Source organism: Anomaloglossus baeobatrachus, chromosome 9, assembly GCF_048569485.1.
Source record: "Anomaloglossus baeobatrachus isolate aAnoBae1 chromosome 9, aAnoBae1.hap1, whole genome shotgun sequence".
NCBI classification, from domain to species: Eukaryota; Metazoa; Chordata; class Amphibia; order Anura; family Aromobatidae; genus Anomaloglossus; species Anomaloglossus baeobatrachus.
The window spans coordinates 39855874-39876867 of record NC_134361.1 but is presented as its reverse complement, the minus strand read 5'-3'; the positions used below and the strand labels follow the sequence as shown (position 1 = coordinate 39876867).

At 47.2% G+C, this 20994-nt stretch overlaps 2 protein-coding genes across 2 annotated transcripts; one reads left to right on the top strand and one right to left on the bottom strand.

Moving 5' to 3' along the window:
* Positions 1-2778: 2778 nt before the first annotated feature.
* On the bottom strand, positions 2779-14977 carry LOC142251801 (uncharacterized). The gene is made up of 5 exons (XM_075324849.1): positions 14698-14977; positions 4621-4667; positions 4347-4490; positions 4150-4230; positions 2779-2868 (listed from the first exon to the last, which is right to left on the bottom strand). The coding sequence occupies exons 1-5, from the start codon at positions 14975-14977 to the stop codon at positions 2779-2781; spliced, it is 642 nt and encodes a 213-aa protein (XP_075180964.1).
* Positions 14978-15914: 937 nt separating this feature from the next.
* Positions 15915-17791, top strand: LOC142250409 (interferon lambda-3-like). Its single transcript, XM_075322572.1, has 5 exons — positions 15915-16055; positions 16374-16451; positions 16903-17046; positions 17159-17239; positions 17702-17791. Exons 1-5 carry the CDS (start codon positions 15915-15917, stop codon positions 17789-17791), a joined length of 534 nt encoding a protein of 177 aa, XP_075178687.1.
* The last annotated feature ends 3203 nt before the right edge of the window (positions 17792-20994 follow it).

Genomic DNA, 20994 nt, shown 5'->3' with positions numbered 1-20994 from the left:
TACAATGAACCCAATATGTTCATACTATAAATGGATGTTCAGTCACCTGTCGAGGAGCTCTAAAATGCATCCTCAAGATCAAGAAGAATATAACCCTCTATGAACTTTTATAAGCAAGAATAATATAGTGAAAAAAATTAACATATTTTTTAAAAATATATTTATTTATTTTTAACTTTGTATTAGTTAATTATTAAATTATATTATTATATTTATTTCCATTCTGGTTTTCTGCTGAATAAAATTATTTTTTATATAATAAAAGTATGAATTTACGTATTATTCTTACGCATTTTTCAAAACGTTAAACTTTGTTTAGAACTTATTAAAAAGTCCATGTTGATTTGGGATGCTGCCATTAAACGTCAGAGAAAGAGGCCCCATTAATCACCCCTGGTCAGTGTCAAGTGCTGAATTTCTCACACACGGTGACATCAGTATCTCAGTGACCTCAGTGTCCATAGGTTGGGGTATTGATTCAGGGAACGTTGTGGGACCAGTACATCATGGATTATGTCGAAGCTTCATGGATGATTTTAAAATAATAAATTGGATAAATTGGTGAACAAGGGTTAGTGTAGGGTTGTCTTTATTCTTTTTCTTGTGTGTATGGTGTTTTTTTTCACTTTACACTTGCTAGGTTAGTAATTGGTGTGTCTGATAGATGCCTCTCCATTACTAACCCATAGCCTTGATGTCAGCTGACAATTCATAGCTGACATCAACTCCAAAAAATATTACCCAATTGCTATTGCATCAAGGCAATCAGGAAGAGCCGGGCAAAATGTCAGAATTGGTGCATATCATGGATGGGCCAATTCTGGAGCGACTGCAAACTGGTATATTTAGGCTGTGAAGGACCAAGTAACCATGGACCTTCCCAGCCTGATAATATCTTGGCTGGTTATCAAATATAGGGGGAATCCCACATGTTTTTTTTACATTATTTTTTTACTTTCCAGTTTGGAGTCAGAGATGCGTCCAGGCCACTTCCTGGTGCTGTTCAGCATTTCAGTGATTTTCCTGCAATAGCCCCCCAAGCTTTCTTAAGAGGGTCTGCTGGAAAAAAGCTCTAGTATCCCATTGAGTTCCATTATACTGGCAGGAGGATGGAGCCCGCACATGATAGAGAAGAAGCCGGACCGAGAGCAGCGACATCCATCGAACCGGACTGCCTCCAGGTGAGTATAATAAAAAAGGTTTTTTATGTTCTACAGAGTGGCCTGGGCTCTTAGATATAGCAATCTGGAATGCATGCGCTAGAGTTTGTCTCTTTCCTCCCTGGAGAGACAATTTGAATATTTCCCAGAAGGGCATTACAGCTGTAAGTCCCCTCACTGGCAGCCAGACTGGTTAGTCAAGTGTCCGCAAGGAGAATGGTCTTCCCTAAAGGTCCCCACTATAGCTTCTGATAAGCCAGATCAGATACTCATACTTTGCACTGACGAGGGGCAATCACCCCGAAACACCATGTCTGCAAATTAGGGTTCTGATCTGGCATAAATCCTAAGTTATATGAAAAGGCTTGTTACTTTTGACTTTTAAGATTGCTATTTCCAATAGGTGGCACTAGAGTTTGTCTCCTTCCTCCCTGGAGAGACAATTTGCATAGGCAATATAGGCACCACACATTTACATAGGGACCATAGGCACATAGGCAACCATAGGCAGCACACACTCACATTTTGAGAGGGCAATGGGTTACATAGGATATCAAAGTAAATCACCAAAATTCCGCATCATCTAGATAGTTAAACAATGTGACTATTGCAGAAAAGTGTCAGATATAATACACAGCTGATATAAGTTGCATCTGGACAGTTTAATCGTTTACATAAGAAATTTTACTAATAGAAGTTTATAGGCTATTTGTGGATCACGCAAAGGAAACAGACCCTAGCGGACAATAATTGGCCAAAAGTCACATCTAAAAAGGGTTGCGTTTTTATGATTTTTTTAGGGAAGTTATTGCATTAGACCCTAGACCCTTATGACGTATCCTATATTACTCTAATTGGTTAGTCCTACCTCTTAGAACCAGTATTCAGTTGCCAACTTAAAATCATCATACATCATAGATTTGCACTTATTCACACACACACACATAGCTGCAAAAAATCTTGGATCATACCAAGTCAACATACACTTATGAACCATTGCTCAGAGCTTCACTTTTTTACATAATCACAAAAACAATAGGTAAATTTCTTTTATTATAGAAAAATTATATTTTTATCCAACAGAAAACTAAAGTGGAAATACATACAATATAAAGAAATACAATAATAATTAACTAAGCATAAATATATATTAATATAGCCAAATAAAATCATAATTAAATATATAATAAAATAAGTATATATTAATATAGTCAAATAAAATAAAAAGGAAATGCATAATAAAATAAAATAAAATGAATAAATATATAGTTGAAAATATAAAAATAAAATAATGAAATAAATAATATAATTAAATAAAATAGTAATAACAAGATTGTTTGTAAATATCAAAAACATAACCAAATTATATGAGTATTTAAGAAAATTCATGGAGAGATAGTGGATCTCTTTAAGTTTGAGGTCCAATGTTGAGGCTTTATGACTGGTGACTGTACATCAATTTCTTATTAGGGCTATTGTGTATTGTTCTCATCAGTTCTTCATAAAGAACATCAATCATAAGAAAAAGGGAACAATATAACAGTGATTTTAATGGGAAATGTTCCCCCTTTGAAGAGAGTCCTCTAGACATGGCGACTTTAATAAAGTGTCTTTGTAGCTACTTCCCATGAGGCCAACATCCAATATCTTCCACCAATAACGAGATAAGACTGAGTAACACGGCTTCCTGGAGACATTGAGAAGATTCCTGCAAAATAATATTTAAAATGTTTATTATGCGTTTAATGGATTTAGCATTACCTTCAAATTCTCTTAGTTTTTCTTCTTTCTGACCTTTCTATGTTCTGAAGTTCACTTTGTTGTATCTACCTTGGCCCCTTCGCTCCTCACTGTTACCAGTCTGGTCCTCACCCCATTTTCAAATCATGGCCTCTTTCACCCAGCTTGTGGTTTCATGATCATACACGTGTAAAACCATCCTGGGCCTCATCAGAAGAGGAAGTCCCAACCTAGCGTGAAAGGCCAAGGGATTTCTGCTCAAGAGGCAGTGAGAAGCTGATGGGTAACAGTAAGGAGCGTAGGGGACTGAGAGGTGAGCATAAAGGTGAGATAAGACTTTTTTTTCATTTTTTTACATTTTCATGACCCATTACGGTTCAGAAAAATGGCGGCACTATTTTGCTGAATCTACGTGGAATTACAAAAAAAAAAATCAGCATTTTGTAAACTATGAACATAACTAAATTCCACTCAAATATATTTGCTCATCACTAGTGTCACGCTCCCCGGGTCCCGACGTCGTTTCTCACCGCTCCTGTCCCCGGGTCCCCTGCCCCCAGCCACACGTCCTCCTCGGCACCGCTCCCTGCTCTGGCCTCCGGCACCCGGGCGTCACGCATGTGCATTAGGGCGCGCGCGCGGTCACTGACTTCCTCTTAAAGGCCCTGCACTCCCTAAACAGGATATTGCATCAGTCAGGGTCAGGTATATTAGGAGCTCCCTGCCTGGAGGGCGTCGCCTGTTCGTCAAGTTCTGCAAGCTAGGAGTCCAGGTCCCCATGTGCCTTGCCTGTGCTAACTCTGTCTCTTTCGTAGAGTCTGCTCTGCCTCCGTAACCGGCTCCTGAATCCGGGTTTGCCTAGAGGTCCTCCGGTGTCCGTCAGCGGGGAATCCCACCACCGTTACATCTGCCTGTGCCTGTCTGTGATCCCCGGCTTCACCCGGCTGCCTCCCCGTCACATCCAGCTAACCCGGATCCCGTCTGAGCTTCCTAACCAGCACCCGTACCGGACTCCCTTAATTGTCTCCAAGAACTCTGTGGTTCTAAAGACTCCGTTCTACCCGTTCCCTGAGGGACGCTATCCCGGTCCCGCTAGTTCTCCGGCTACCCTGTACCTAGGCCCTCTGGTGGGGTGACCGGACAGTCCCTGTATAGGGGTTAGCTCCAGGTTGCCTCACTGGGGGAATGTGGTGCACGGCCCAGAGGATCCACCATCCCCCGGACCTAACAACTAGCAAAGGACACTTACCTCTTCGACAAAGTGCTGCAGATGGTGCAGCCATGGCTTTAGCTTCTCAGAAGGTGTTTTACTGTGTCCTGGTGATTCTCTCTGACCATGACAATTACAACATACAATATGTTATGGGTCTATATTTCCAATATTTGTCCCGAAATATCAAAGCAAAATCCTAGGAATCAATGAACATGATTACCACATGGACTTACACAGATCAGAAGATCATCTTTGATTTTGAGGAACATCATTAGTGACTGTGATGCTGGGTCACTGACAGCAGATGTGGACAGACTTGCCAGAACTTCAGAAGTTATTGTAACTCGCTCCAAGATCAGATACAGACGGTCACTGGCCTGTAAAAGGGAGGACAATAATTTATCTAAATATAGGCGCATGTAAGGAGGTAAGGTGGGCTTTATTTTAGAGAATTATTTTGTAAAGAAACTGGGCAGTAACAGAAGACAGCGTCAGATGTGTGCCAACTATTAGGTCACATACAGATGGCTTATGTCTCATCATTTTTCTGCAGCCTTTGATTGTGTCACGGGCAGAGGAGGGGACGCTGCGCTCTCCCACTGCCCGGGTCAGGCCGCTGCTGCGGCTGCTGCTGCTCAGTGGTGGCTCAAGCGGTTGGCCGGATCCCGGGGACTCGAGCGGCGCTCCTCGCCCATGAGTAAAAAGGGTGGGGATTGGATGGTGGGGTTTTGGTTATTGTCCGTGACGCCACCCACGGTTGTGGTGATATTGGTGACACCACCGCTGCTCTGGACGGGGGATCCCGGGAGCGATGACAGGGAGCAGCCTGGATGTTAGGTCTCCCCTCCGTGGGTAGGGGGTTGGTTGTCCCGGGGCCCGGTGATGGGGTAGGGATGGATGGCAGGCGGGTTATGGGGCCTGGTGAGGTGCAGGGTCGCGGGGGCAGCGCTGTGCCGCACAGCACGGTGGTACTCACTCAGCTAATGATGAGAACACAGTTCTCGGTAAAACACACGGCTGGATGGACGGGTCCCACAGACGGCTGCGGTGTTGTTTCTCCCGGCAGGTTGATGGTGACTGCCTTTCCCTGCACCTGTGTACTGTAAACGGTTCCAATGGGTTTCCTAAGCAAACAGGCAGCACCCCTTGACCCCAGTCCAGCACAAGTTGCCCGAGCGGGTTCTGTCCTTTTCAGGGGACCCACGTCCATGGGGAACCCCTGAAACCCCCAGAGGATCGCCACCGGTTCCGGTGGTGGCTGGGCCCCAGCCTGCTCCACTGCGGGCCCTTCCTCCAATCTGCCTCTCCGGAGGCGGTAACGGTGAAAGCCATAAAACAACATTTTTATTTACAAGCCACAAGTTCGTGGTTGCCTTGCTAGTTCTCAGGCTTGTCCATAAGGAGTTCCTTATGCAACTTGTAAACAGTCCCCATGGGGACAACGGTGGCGGCAACGACCGGTTTCAATCACTCTGCAAATCAGATAAACTTTCTTCTGTTAATTGGCTTATCATTCATAGAATTTTAAACAGCACTCTGGTGGTCCCAATGGGGACAACTGCAACGGGACTCCGCTGCCCTTATTCGGATTCCTCGGTATCGGTCGGGGGAGAGGGCGCGGTACACACACGGGCCTCTTGGCTGCCCCTCAACTTTGCATCTAGCGCATATCACCCTCTCTCCCCGCAGTGACGGGTGTACTGTACCAGGTCTCCGGGCATTAGATTGCGGCCTGGATGTTCCTCTGGCAGGTGGGCATTAACATCCCGCCGGGCTATAAAGACCTTGGCCTCCAGGCCCGGTTCGTAGATGAAACCATAGCCCCGGCGGACATCAAACCGCCTCACCTGCCCTTCATACAGGGGGCCCCGGACACGGAAGGTTGCTTGCCTCAGACTCTCCTTTTCCCGGATCGTACGGGCCACCATCTCCGCCTTCTTCCTCTCTCTCTCGGCAATCTCTGGGCCCAGTGGTGTCGGGTCCCTGTCCCAATACGGAGCTGCTGCGAGCTCCGGCGCACGGGTCGGGCCCCGCGAGACCTTTTGGACACTACCCACAACTGGTGATCTGGGTGGAAGGTCCCGTGGTGACTTGGCCTGGGGTGCTGCCTTGCAGCGGCAACCCGATGCAACCTCAGCCGAGGTGTGGGGGATGGGCACAGGGGTCCTCTTTTGCCGGGCCTCCTGCATGGAGCGGCCTGTCGGCTCCGGCTCGGGAGGTTTTTTGGGGAATGCCTCCGGCTCAGGCTTCTGCACCTTCCAAGGTGGCACTTCCGGTCGGTCACGGGCTCCGGCTACAGGTCAATCCGCCTGGGCGGACATGCAGGGTACCGCTACCGGTTGCAGGGGTAGCGGGCCTAGTGGCGGGGTCACGGCAGCCAATACGGGTAGCGAGGGAGGTAGCAGGGCGAGCGGGTTTAGACTGGGTCCCGCAGCCGCGATGACCGACCCACTAGGGGTACCGGGGCGTGGGTCACTCACCCTCCCATCTGAAACTCCCTCCTCCTCGCGTCTCCGCACGGTCGCTATGACCTCCGCCATGTCGGCCTCTCACTCCTCCAAGAGGAGCTGCATCTTGACCTGCAGCCGTTGTTGGAGCTGCGCGGTCCGGATCTCCACCCACGCCGCGGTTCCAGGCGCGGGGGCTACGGTGCTACGGGACGGCATGAACATCTTCTGGCGGCCTCTTCCAGGAACCAGCAACAAGATGGCCGCAGGGTCCTGGCGTACCTGCTTTTATAGCCGCGAGCTACATGCGGCCAGACGCCATCAGTCCCCCTTAGTCTCTTTCCGGCTCCTCCTCTATTGGGGCGGGGTTTGGGCCTTCGCGCCTCCACTGCTCGAGGAGACGCTCGAGCGGGAACTTTTCGCGCCCAAGATGGCGGCTTCTGCAAATTTTCAGCCGGACACCTCCGGCAGTAACAAGGCGCACCTCTACCAGACGGCAGAGCGGTAAGATCCTGTTCGTGACGCCAAGTTGTCGCGGGCGGAGGAGGGGACGCTGCGCTCTCCCACTGCTCGGGTCTGGCTGCTGCTGCTGCGGCTGCTGCTGCTCGGTGGTGGCTCAAGCGGTGGGCCGGATCCCGGGGACTCAAGCGGCGCTCCTCGCCCGTGAGTGAAAAGGGTGGGGATTGGATGGTGGGGATTTAATTATTGTCCGTGACGCCACCCACGGTTGTGGTGATATTGGTGACACCACCGCTGCTCTGGACGGGGGATCCCGGGAGCGATGACAGAGAGCAGCCTGGATGTTAGTTCTCCCCTCCATGGGTAGGGGGTTGGTTGTCCCGGGGCCCGGTGATGGGGTAGGGTTGGATGGCAGGCGGGTTACGGGGCCTGGTGAGGTGCAGGGTCGCGGGGCACGGTGGTACTCACTCAGCCAATGATGAGGACACAGTTCTCGGTAAAACACACGGCTGGATGGACGGGTCCCACAGACGGCTGCGGTGTTGTTTCTCCCGGCAGGTTGATGGTGACTGCCTTTCCCTGCACCTGTGTACTGTAAACGGTTCCAATGAGTTCCCACCGGTAACCCGCTCCCCAGCTTGAAGGTTACTGAAGGAGCCCCTTTTGCCTGCAGGCTCTGGCCCTGGGAACTTTAGCCTTGGCGGTGACTGTGTTTCCCTCTCTCGGTTGGACGGTTGCCTTCTGTCGGGACTTGGCTGCTGGGAAACCCAGGAGGTTCCCTTCGCTAACGGATTTGGCAAATTCACGGTGACTCCTAGCCTTGCCGGGGTCCGCAAGCCCCTGCCAGATGGTGCTGACTTCTCTTTGTGTACCGGTCCTGTACCGCTGGGCCACCGCCCGTCCACGGTCCTTACGGTAAACTCTGATAGGCCACTCCTGCAGCCGGTCACCACCGTCTGCCAACCTTGCTGATCCTTCCGGGCCACACATCCGGACCAACTTCAGTCTGCTCAGTTGCCACTTCACTCCTCTCACTTTCGCTTCCTAAACTGAACTGTCTGCTTTTCCCGCCTCCAGGACTGTGAACTCCTCGGTGGGCGGGACCAACAGCCTGGCCAACCCCCTGGTGTGAACATCAGCCCCTGGAGGAAGGCAACAAGGGTTTTCGTCTGACTTTGGTGTGCCTGACCGGGAGTGTGGGGTGTGTTGGTGTTGTTCTCTGTGGCCCCTGGCTTGTCCAGGGCGCTACAATTGCACTGGTGGACAAGTTCTTTTTCTGTGGCGAGATAGAGCAGGATTTTCATGACATTGGTATTGAAATTGTCCTCATTTAGAATATACTTCCGCACTGTGATAATTGATGATTATACAGAGTAAAAAATCAAGAATCAGCCATAGATGGATCATCTCATGATGTACTAGACCAATAGTAGAACTAATTACTAGTGATGAGCGAGTACTAAAAAGCTCGGGTGCTCGAAGCTCGGGCCGAGCCTCCCAAGATACTCGTGTACTCGGCCCGAGCAACGAGACCAATGTTATCCTATGGGAGACCCGAGTATTTTTGTGAAATGACCACCGGCAGCATGTAGAAACCCTAAAAATGGCACAAAAGTCTCAGAAGAGTGCTCAAATGACATGGCAACAGCATGGGGAAGACCCCTTGAAGCATTTATCACTCAAAAGTCACAGCTGTGAACAATTTTGTCCGCGTTTTACGCCATTTTTACGGACTCACCAGAAAACCTTCCAAAATGACACCAAAATGATTTTTCATGGCGGAAATGTTAAGGGCACATACCCAATAGTGAGATAGAGCTGGTGTATGTTACTTTTTGAGATCAATACATGAAAGATTTTACGTAAAACATTGTGTGGCACTCCGATGTCCCTGAGAAGAGACGTACATAAAGGCCTCTGAGTCTAATGTGCCCATTTTGAGGAACTGAGTCTTTGTAGTATTTTCCTTTGCCAGGGCAGTCCAAAATTGTGAGGTTCACCAATGCCCCTGCATACAGACGTGCATGATGGCCTGTAAACCTGAAGTGCCCATTGTAAGGAAGTGGGTCTATTGTAGTATAGCCCTTAGGCAGGGCAGCCAAAAATTGGGAGGCTCCACGTTGTCCCTGAATAGAGACGTGTATGAGGGCCTGTAAACCTGAAGTGCCCATTGTAAGGAAGTGGGTCTATTGTAGTATAGCCCTTAGGCAGGGCAGCCAAAAATTGGGAGGCTCCACGTTGTCCCTGGATAGAGACGTGCATGAGGGCCTCAAAACATTAAGTGTCCATTGTCAGGAAGTGGGTGTATTATAGTATAGCCCTTTGGCAGGGCAGCCAAAAATTGGGAGGCTCCACGTTGTCCCTGGATAGAGACGTGCATGAGGGCCTCAAAACATTAAGTGTCCATTGTCAGGAAGTGGGTGTATTATAGTATAGCCCTTAGGCAGGGCAGCCAAAAATTGGGAGTCTCCACGTTGTCCCTGGATAGAGACGTGCATGAGGGCCTCAAAACATTAAGTGTCCATTGTCAGGAAGTGGGTGTATTATAGTATAGCCCTTTGGCAGGGCAGCCAAAAATTGGGAGGCTCCACGTTGTCCCTGGATAGAGACGTGCATGAGGGCCTCAAAACATTAAGTGTCCATTGTCAGGAAGTGGGTGTATTATAGTATAGCCCTTAGGCAGGGCAGCCAAAAATTGGGAGGCTCCACGTTGTCCCTGGATAGAGACGTGCATGAGGGCCTCAAAACATTAAGTGTCCATTGTCAGGAAGTGGGTGTATTATAGTATAGCCCTTTGGCAGGGCAGCCAAAAATTGGGAGGCTCCACGTTGTCCCTGCATAGAGACGTGCATGAGGGCCTCAAAACATTGTTCCCATTGCAAAGGAGCGGGTCTCCTGTCGTTGTAATGTCCATTCTGCAAAGAATGGGCGAAAAAATTTACCACTGGGGGTATACCTGAAACAAAGGCCTAACTCTTGTAACGGTCATCATGGTGGCGCATGAGGAGAAGGAGGAGCAGTCCAGCGATTATCCAAAGTCCAGAAGTGTGTACCCATGGGTGACTGGAGGTACATGGCAAATTCCCGTTACAAACTTTAAATTCCGCTCTCATTTGCTGGTGGTGTGGTGAAGTCTGGCCCAATCCAACCCTTGTTCATCTTGATCAGAGTCAGCCTATCAGCATTTTCAGTTGACAGGCGGGTGCGTTTATCTGTAATGATTCCACCTGCGGCACTAAAAACACGCTCTGACAAAACGCTAGCGGCAGGGCAGGCCAGGACTTCCAAGGCGTAGAGAGCCAATTCATGCCATGTGTCCACCTTGGATACCCAATAATTGTAAGGCACAGAGGAATGTCGGAGTACAGTTCTTCGATCTGCAAGGTACTCCTTGAGCATCTGGGCAAACTTAGGATTTCTTGTGGCACTACCCCGCACCTCAGGGGCTGTGGTACGTGAGGGGCTGAGAAAACTGTCCCACATCTTAAAGACTGTTCCCCTACCTCTGGCGGATTGGACTTGTGCCTCTCTCGGCTGTACGCCTTGGTTGTCCACTGATTCCTGACCTATGCCGCTAGCGTTTTGTGAGGGGAATGCTTTGCCTACTTCCGTGACTATGGCCTTCCGGAACTGCTGCAATTTGGTTGACCTCTCCGCCTCGGGAATAAGAGACATAAAGTTCTCCTTGTAGCGTGGGTCTAACAGTGTTACCAACCAGTAATGATTGTCGGCCAAGATGTTCTTAACGCGAGGGTCACGAGACAGGCAGCTTACCATAAAGTCAGCCATGTGCGCCAGACTCTTAACAGCCAGGACTTCAGTAGCCTGACCAACACGTTGACTGAACATGCTGTCCTCCTCCTCCTCCTCCTCCTCCTCATCTACCCTGTCCTCTGGCCAGCCACGCTGAACCGAGGATATGACTGGTGTGCATGTCATATCCTCAATTTGGCCGGAGATTTGCTCCATGTCTTCATCCTCCTCCTCGTCATAGTCCTCCACTGCACGTTGTGATGAGACGAGGCTGGGCTGTGTGTTATCACCCACACCCACTACTGTTTCTTGCTGCAACTCATCGCGCTCCGCCTGCAATGCATCATGTTTGGTTTTGAGCAGAGACCGTTTTAGAAGGCAGAGTAGCGGTATGGTGACGCTAATAATGGCGTCATCACCACTCACCATCTTGGTGGAGTCCTCAAAGTTTTGGAGGATGGTACATAGGTCGGACATCCATCTCCACTCCTCAGGTGTTATGTGTGGAGTTTGACCCATTTCCCGACGGCTTAGGTGATGCAGGTACTCAACAACTGCCCTCTTCTGCTCACATATCCTGACCAACATGTGCAGAGTTGAATTCCAACGCGTGGGGACATCACACACCAGTCTGTGAGCCGGAAGATGCAAACTGCGCTGAAAGCCGGCAAGGCCGGCTGAAGCAGTAGGTGACTTTCGAAAATGTGCAGACAGGCGGCGAACTTTTACCAGCAGATCAGACAGCTCTGGGTATGACTTTAGAAACCGCTGAACCACGAGGTTGAGCACATGGGCCACGCATGGAACATGTGTCAGCTGGCCTCGCCTCAAAGCCGCCACCAGGTTCCGGCCATTGTCACACACGACCTTTCCTGGCTTTAGGTTCAGAGGTGTGAGCCAGTGATCTGCCTGCTGTTTCAGAGCTGTCCACAGCTCTTCTGCATTGTGGGGTTTGTCACCTATGCAGATTAGCTTCAGCACAGCCTGTTGCCGCTTCGCCGAGGCAGTGCTGCAGTGCTTCCAGCTTGGGACTGGTGTGGAGGGTACAGTGGATGAGGATGCGCAGGAGGAGGAGGAGGCTGAAGAGCATGACATTCCGGAGCTGTAGAGTGTGGGTGAAACACTGACTGAGGTAGGGCCTGCAAACCTTGGTGTGGGAAGGACGTGTTCCGTCCCTCGCTCAGACTGGGTCCCAGCTTCCACAATATTAACCCAGTGTGCCGTCAACGAGATGTAGCAGCCTTGCCCACAAGCACTTGTCCACGTGTCTGTGGTTAGGTGGACTTTGGGTGAAACAGCGTTGTTCAGGGCACGTGTGATGTTTTGTGACACGTGGTTATGCAACGCGGGGACGGCACACCGGGAGAAATAGTGGCGGCTGGGGACCGAGTAACGTGGGACAGCTGCCGCAATCAGGTCGCGGAATGCTTCTGTCTCCACCAGCCTAAAAGGCAACATTTCCAGCGCAAGCAGTCGCGAAATGTTAGCATTTAGAACTGTGGCATGTGGGGTGTTGGCAGTGTATTTGCGCCTGCGTTCAAAGGTTTGCTGAATGGATAACTGAACGCTGCGCTGGGACAAGGACGTGCTTGATGATGGTGTTATTTCTGCGTAGGCAACTGCAGGTGCAGGACCGGAGGAGGCTTGTTCGCAGGCAGCATGGACAGGGGATTGGCTCGCATGCACAACCAGCGAAGACGTAGCAGTGACATTAGCAAGCACTGCTCCTCAACTCTGTTGTACTTCCCACAAAGTCGGGTGCTTGGCTGACATGTGCCTGATCATGCTGGTGGTGGTCAGGCTGCTAGTTTTGGTACCCCTGCTGATGCTGGCACGGCAGGTGTTGCAAATGGCCTTTTTAGAATCATCTGGAGCCAACTTAAAAAACTGCCAGACTCGGGAAGACCTAACATTTGTACAGGCACCTTGTGTCGTGTTGTTGTTCCGGGGAACGGTTGCCTGACTTCTGCCTGGAGCCACTACCCTGCTTCTTACTGCCTGTTGTGATGCTACGCCTCCCTCCCCCTGTGCACTGCTGTCCTCGCTCTGCATATCCTCCTGCCAGGTTGGGTCAGTTACTGGATCATCCACCACGTCGTCTTCCTCTTCCGCACCCTGCTCCTCCTCCTGACTTCCTGACAATTGTGTCTCATCATCGTCCACCCCTTGTTGAGACACGTTGCCAACTTCGTGAGAACGTGGCTGCTCAAATATTTGGCCATCTGTACATACGATCTCCTCATGACCCACTTCAACATGAGCTGGCGAGAGGCCAGAATGTGCGAATGGAAACGTGAACAGCTCTTCCGAGTGTCCAAGTGTGGGATCATTAATGTCCGAGGACGTGTACTCAGCCTTGTGGTAGGAAGGAGGATCAGGTTCTGAAATGTGCGGTACAGTATCACGGCTACTGACACTTGACCGTGTGGAAGACAGAGTGTTTGTGGTGGTGCCAATCTGACTGGAAGCATTATCTGCTATCCAACTAACAACCTGTTGACACTGGTCTTGGTTCAAGAGCGGTGTACTGCTGCGGTCCCCAAGAATTTGGGACAGGACGTGCGAGCGACTAGATGTGGCCCTTTGTTGTGGCAAAATTAGAGCTTGCCCACGACCTCGGCCTCTGACTGCACCACCATCACGTCCACTTCCTTGTTCCTTGCCAACGCCCTTGCGCATTTTGCAATGCTGTGCTGACGTGTATTCACTAGACTTGGGCGTTATATCAAAGTTTGTGCAAATCGTGCACCTGTACGCTGCCACCGACAGGCACACACGTGCGGTTTTTAAATGCAAGCACGGACGCACTAAGAACCTAACAGGTTTTAGGAGCAAAAATTAATGACGAGAACTCTGACACTATCAGCCACTGCTGACTGACGTGTATTATACACTACACTTGTGCGTTATATAATAGTTTGGTAAAAACGCACACAAGTGCACCTGTACGCTGCCACCGACAGGCACACACGTGCGGTTTTTAAATGCAAGCACGGACGCACTAAGAACCTAACAGGTTTTAGGAGCAAAAATTAATGACGAGAACTCTGACACTATCAGCCACTGCTGACTGACGTGTATTATACACTACACTTGTGCGTTATATAATAGTTTGGTAAAAACGCACACAAGTGCACCTGTACGCTGCCACCGACAGGCACACACGTGCGGTTTTTAAATGCAAGCACGGACGCACTAAGAACCTAACAGGTTTTAGGAGCAAAAATTAATGACGAGAACTCTGACACTATGTGGACTGTTTTAGACTGTGTACACCAGCCCCAGATATGATGAAGGCTGGTATACGGTCACCACTAGGAATGGCTATATACCCTGCCTGCCTGCCTGTATACTGCTACAATAGTCCTGACAAGGACTCTTTTGGTCACTAGCCTGTATTCCGACCTGGCTATACCCTGCCTGTATACAGCAACAATAGTCCTGAGAAGGACTCTGCTACTGTACTCCGACCTGGCTATACCCTGCCTGCCTGTATACAACTAGAATAGTCCTGAGAAGGACTTTTGGTCACACTGTTTGCAGCCCTGCTACGGAAATAGCTATAAAGGGCCGCAAACCTTTCCCTGAAGCAGCGACACTCTCCCTGCACTGACTGTCTGGATAGCTGTGAGCAGAGCACAGCGCGCCCGCCGGTATAAAGGCTCGGTCACGCTGTGCAGGCCGGCCAATCACTGCAATTCCACAACTAACAGGGCTGTGGCATTGCAGTGGTCTGCCAGCCAATCCCTGCATGAGGGCTGGCTCTCAAAAGAGCGCCAACATGCAGAAATGAAGACCACGAGTACAGCACGAGTATCGCGAGATTACTCGGTCCCCGCCGAGTAGACCGAGTACAGTGATACTCGTGCGAGTACCGAGTAGTAACAAGCATGCTCGCTCATCACTACTAATTACTCAATTTAACTTCCAATTCCACCACTTAGAAAACTATCAAATACAACATAATGAAAAAGATGATATCGGTCATCTTTTAGACTTAGTGATGGATCTTCACTTTTGACAAAATAAGTAAAAATATGAACCCGGTATGAGAACTCCAGACTCCTCTCGGTGTAACACAATCTCTCTCCATACATGTTCATTCTGATCACCCTGATGTCAGTGGACATTGGGCAGCGTCTCTGGTGTGGATGTCCGGTCACGGCCACAAGAACAATACTGAAGACCACCAGTCTGATGTCCATGGTTGGAGTATCGGGGCCGATCTGGAGATTTTATTCTCTTCCAAGTAATCTGTATGTGACATATTAATGCATAGAACATTATTATTGTACACAAATCTATTAAGTAAGTGCCAATTGCGCTGATATTCTCTATATACATCCAATGACTGATGCTCACCTGCCCAGTTGTCTTGCGTCTGTCTTCTGCTTTGAGCTCTGCCTCAATGTTTCTCCTTTGATTCTTCAATCTGCAGGAGAAAAGGTTCTTCATTTTTACAATGTGGAGAAATTTTCTCTCTACGATCAGAATTCAAGTGACGAGAGAAAAGTGACAGCAGCCGTGGGAAATCCTTACAACTTTCAGTTTCCTTAGTGTACAGGTACGAAGGTAACGTCAAGGAACTGGGAGGAGACTCCTCCACGACTAGAGGTGGCAGGAGAAATCTCTGCTATATGCAGAGAAATAACATCAATAATAGAATACAGGTAAAAGGACTGTATATATCAACTCTCCTATCACTGAGTAACTGCCTCCATGATGTTACATGTAATAAGTCAGGATATAGCTGGGATTCCTCCTGTCACCTGTAGTAGTGGAGGAGTCTCCTCCCAGTTACCTGACGTTGTCTTCATACCTGTACTCTAAGGAAACTGAAAGTTGTAAGGATTTCCCACGACTAATATAAATTTTCTCTTGTCGTTTGAATTCTGAATGTAGAAAGAAGTTCCCTCCTGAGAAGTATAAAAGGAGAAACATGGAGAGACAAGAGGCAGAGCTGAGAGCAGCGGAGAGACACAAGACAACCGAGAAGGTGAGCATCTTCTACTGGGTATATGTACAGAATATTGGAGCCATAGACATTTACATGTGCAGTAATAATGTTCTATGTATTAATATCATTTACACAGGTTCATAGCAAAAGGATACATTCTCCAGGTCTCCACAAATACTCCAAACATGTACTTCAGACTCGTGATCTTCACTATTGTACTTGTGGCAGTGACCGGACATCCTCACCGGAGATGCTGCCCAATGTCCAGACATCAATCAATATCTTCCTCTGACATCAGGGTGATCAGACAACTGCAGAATGAACATCTAAGGAGGAAGATTTTGAGAATAATTTAGTATATATTTACAGCTAATCAGAATCAAAAGTCATAAACCAATACAAATCTGGAATACAAGTGATCTCTTTTCCCTTAGGAGTTTTTATTTTATGGTGGCTTTCAAGATGGTGGTGTATTAGGTTATTGGTACTGCCATTGGTCTTGTTCATGATGAGATAAAACATCTCCGAATGGTTCCGGACTTTTGTTTCTATATAATTACCATCAATGTCACACTAGGTAGGAAAATACTGTATCAGTAAGTGATGTAAAGCTTCTGAAAATCCTCCTCTATATCTGTCCACCGGAGAAGAACATGTCCACCAGTGCCATGAAATGCTACAGAAGAATGATCAAACACAAGCCGTCTGTATGTGACCTAATGGTAAGTCACCTCATTGCCAACCGTCCACAAATTCCAGGACTGTCCGTAAAATTCGGCACTTTTTTGCCCTGTAATGTTTTTTCTAGCTGTCCATGACTTTTTTTGAAGGTGAAGAAACTTGTACAGGTTATTTTGAATGTAATTCTCATTATTTTATAATTTTGATTGAATGTGGTGAATGTGTTTAGATCAGAATTATGGATGGCAGACATGGATCCACTGATAATCTTAATGATTTATCATGGTTTTTGAATGTGTCCGTAAAAAATATTGTCTGTCTGTGATTTTTAATAAGCAGTCCAGAAAAAAAAAATCAAGTTGACAACCTTTGTTAGTACAAATCTGGTCACTTTCTTCCATAAAAATTTCTCTGAAACTAAACCCTTCTTCCTTTCTAATGGACTTGAGGGACCACTTCTTGACACATATTTTCAACATTTCCCATCTACAGGCAAGTGATCGTCTAATTCTGACCCTGGAGCGAGTTAATATAACTACAGAAGTTCTGGCGAATCTGTCCACATCTGCTGTTCCTAACCCGGCATCACAGTCACTCATGATGTTCCTCAGAGTCAAAGATGATCTTCTGATCTGTGTACGTCCATGTGGTCAACTCGTCATCTTTATTATTACTTGTATGGTTTATGTTTTGATGTTTTTTGATGTTGACCCATAACTTATCATTATCTTCTATGTCTCATATTCAGAGGGAATCACCAGGACACAGTAAAACACCTTCGGAGAAGCTGAAGCCATGGCTGCACCATCTCCAGCACTTTATGAAAGAGGTAAGTTTCCTACAGATCTAGAGATGAGACAAGAAGAGGTATGATCCTGTCCCCCATGGTGGAGCAGATAATTGACCCTGGACATGTACAGTAGATGAAAACCCTCTCATTACTATAGGGGATCATTTTTACCTGTGTTTCTCAACTCTAGTCCTCAAGACCCACCAACAGATCATGTTTTCAGGTTTTCCTCAATCAGGTTTTCAGGATTTCCTTAATGTTGGACAGGTGATGGAATAATTTCCTGTCTGATATTGAGGAAAATCTGAAAACATGATCTGTTGTTGTGTCTTGAGGACTGGAGTTGAGAAACACTGATTTATACAATGATTTGCTCTACATAGACAAGAGAAAAGGAGAACTCCATAGATGACAGAGGAGATAACATGAAGACATAGAGATGTTTTAATTAATGGAGAATTCCTTTAATAGATAATAATTACACTACATATTATTCTGTAGGCATCTCCACAATGTCTCCAGGAAGCCGTGATACTCAGCCTAATCCCGTTAGTGGTGGAAGACATCGGTTGTTGGGCTCTTGGAAAGTAACTACAAGGAAGCTTCAAAGAAAATTCACAAATCTACAAAATGCGTTTCAAGCTGTGGAACATCTCCAATGTGAATCATCAATATTTCCATCCCTTCTGCCTATGATTTATGCTCAGTTTGAAGAACTGATAAAGAAAAGATATGTTTACACTATAAGTGGATGTTCAGTCACCTGTCGAGGAGCTCTAAAATGCATCCTCAAGGGAAAGAAGAACATAGCCATCTATGAACGTTTATACATAAGAATAATATAGAGATGTTTTTTATATATATATATATATATATATATATTTTTTTTTTTTTAAATATATATTTATTTACTTTTATTTTAATTATCTAATTATTAAATTATGTTATATTTATTTCCATTATGGTTTTCTGCTGAATAAAATTATATTTTTTATATAGTAAAAGTATGAAATTACGTATTATCTTTACGCAGTTTTCAGAACGTTAATCTTGGTTTTGCAACTTATTAAAAAGTGCAGGTTGATTTGGGATGCTGCCATTAAACTTCAGAGAAAGAGTCCCCATTGATCACCCCCAGTCAGTGCGGAATTTATCACACGTGGGGACATCAGTATCTCAGTGACCTATGGAGCCTCATTCTCTGAATGAGCCTCCATAGGTTGGTGTATCAATTCGGCAAACGTCGTGGGTCCAGTACATCATGGATTATGTTAGAGCTTCATAGATTTAATCAAAATATTTAATTGGTGAACAAGGGATAGTGTGGGGTAGTCTTTATTCAAATATTTTTTTTTCCTGTATGTGTTTTTTTCATTTTACACTTAGTAGGTTAGTAATGACCCAGACTTCTCAACCCCAGGGGGTGACAGCAGCAGACTATAAAGTCAAATCAAATGTTTTTTGTTTTTTTTTCCTGTTGTATTCCAATTCATCCCATTCCACTGCAAGAATGATATACAGTTCATGTTTTTGTTTTGGTCCTCCTCCTCCACCATATCAGCTGGGTTAACATGCAGCTGTTGCTCCAAATATTTTGAGGGCCAGTAACCAGCCCTGGCTCACTTTTTAGAGGGCCAGCAGGCGCCCTCACTCAATTTTTAGAGGACCAGCAACCGGCCCTCACTCAATTTTTAGAGGGCCAGCAGCTGGCACTCTCTCACTTCTTAGAGGGCCAGCAGCCGGTCCTAACTCAATTTTTTGAGGGCCAGCAGGTGGCCCTCATTCAATTTTTAGAGGAACAGCAGCCGTCCCTAACTCATAATTCTTGAAGGGTCAGCAGGCAGCCCTCAATCAATTTTTAGAGGGCTAGCCGGCTCTCGAATCATAATTTTTATAGGGACAGAAGGTAGCCCTCACTCAACTGACAAACAATTGAGGAATAAACCAAGATGGTGAGTGGCTAGGACATCATAATCAGAGTAACCATCCCACTTCTGTGTGTACTCAAATGCTCACTGATCACAATTAAAGAAGAAGCTTTGCATGTGGACCTTGTGGAGATGAAGAATGTACACAGGGTGCTATGTGCTTGCATGTCCTGGCTGCTTGTTCTGGAAATGTTGCTGTTTAGGCTTGTGAACTCTGAGACTTTCCGCAACCTGATGGCAGAGGCTGTCCTGTTGTACTCGGTTGTCAGGCATCAACATAATTCCTGGTGTGCCATCTCTGCCTTATACCTGTATGTGTCCCATAACATCATCTGTGCATTGACCAACACAGTTAAGTTGCAGCAGAAGTATACCTATAGAAGGACTGTAAAGCAATATACCCTTTTTATATGTCACTAATCCAAACTATCCCTCCTCCAGCAGCTATCCATTCCCTACACTGAATGCAGGTCATAGCGGAAATTATTAATGGGGAGAGGAGATGTACGTCTGAAAAGGTCTTTTGGTTTTAGGTTGCAGCAGAAAAGTCTGTAAAGGTAGAATCCCTGCCTATACTGTAGGTCTCTAACACACTTTTAGGGGTACTTTGCACACTACGACATCGCAGGTGCGATGTCGGTGGGGTCAAATCGAAAGTGACGCACATCCGGCGTCACTGTCGATATCGCAGTATGTGAATCCTTTTACATAGATTAACAAGCGCAAAAGCGTCGTTATCATATGATCAGTGTAGGGTCCGACATTTCCATAATTTCGCAGCAGCGACGGTACGATATTTTTCCTCGTTCCTGCAGGCAGCACACATCGCTGTGTATGAAGCCGCAGGAGCGAGGAACATCACCTTACCTTCGTCCCGGCTGCAATGAGGAAGGAAGAAGATGGGCGGGATGTTTACGTCCCATTCATCTCCGCCCCTCCGCTCCTATTGGCCGCCTGCCGTGTGACGTCGCTGTGACGCCGCACGACCCGCCACCTTAGGAAGGAGGCGGTTCGCCGGCCAGAGCGACGTCGCAGGGCAGGTAAGTGCATGTGAAGCTGCTGTAGCAATAATGTTCGCTATGGCAGCTATCACAAGATATCGTTGCTGTGACGGGGGCGGGTACTATCGCGCTTGGCATCGCAGCATCGGCTTGCGATGTCGTAGTGTGCAAAGTACCCCTTATTTCTCAATCAGCATGCCCTACACTAAATGTAGCTAAGAGGGTTATTATTAGAGAATAGAATAGATTTTTTTTTTACATAGCAGCAGCAAGGTCTGTAAGGCTAATATCCCTTCCTACAGGCCTCTAATACACTATCCCTTCTCCAGCAGCTTGCCCTACACTAAATACAGACTAGAAAAATATTAGGGAATGGAATTGATTTTATTTTAGGTAAAAGCAGCAAGATATATAAGGCTTGAATCCCTGCCTAAATGGCTCTAATACACTATCCCTGCTCCAGCAGCTTGCATTACACTAAATGCAGGTAAGAGCAGTGTTATTACAGAATTAGACCTGAAAAGAACTGTTGGTTTAGTTTTGCACCAGCAAGTACTGTCGCGCTATATAGTACACTGTCTCTTATCCAACAGAACCTCTCCCTATACTATTTCCGTGTACAGTGAGCGCAGCATGGCGTCACTGGGTTTTAAATTGACCCTGTGATGAGATACTGCTGACCAATCATAGTAATGCCAATAGACCACATGCCTATGGCATTATCCTGATTGGCAGGCAATTACTGCATGTGGTTGAAAAAAATCTGGGAAACATGCAGGGTGGGGACTCGAGCATTGCACCCAGGTATCAGTATACTCAATTGAACACCCTGATGCTCAATGGCGTACCGTAAAGTGCCAAGCAC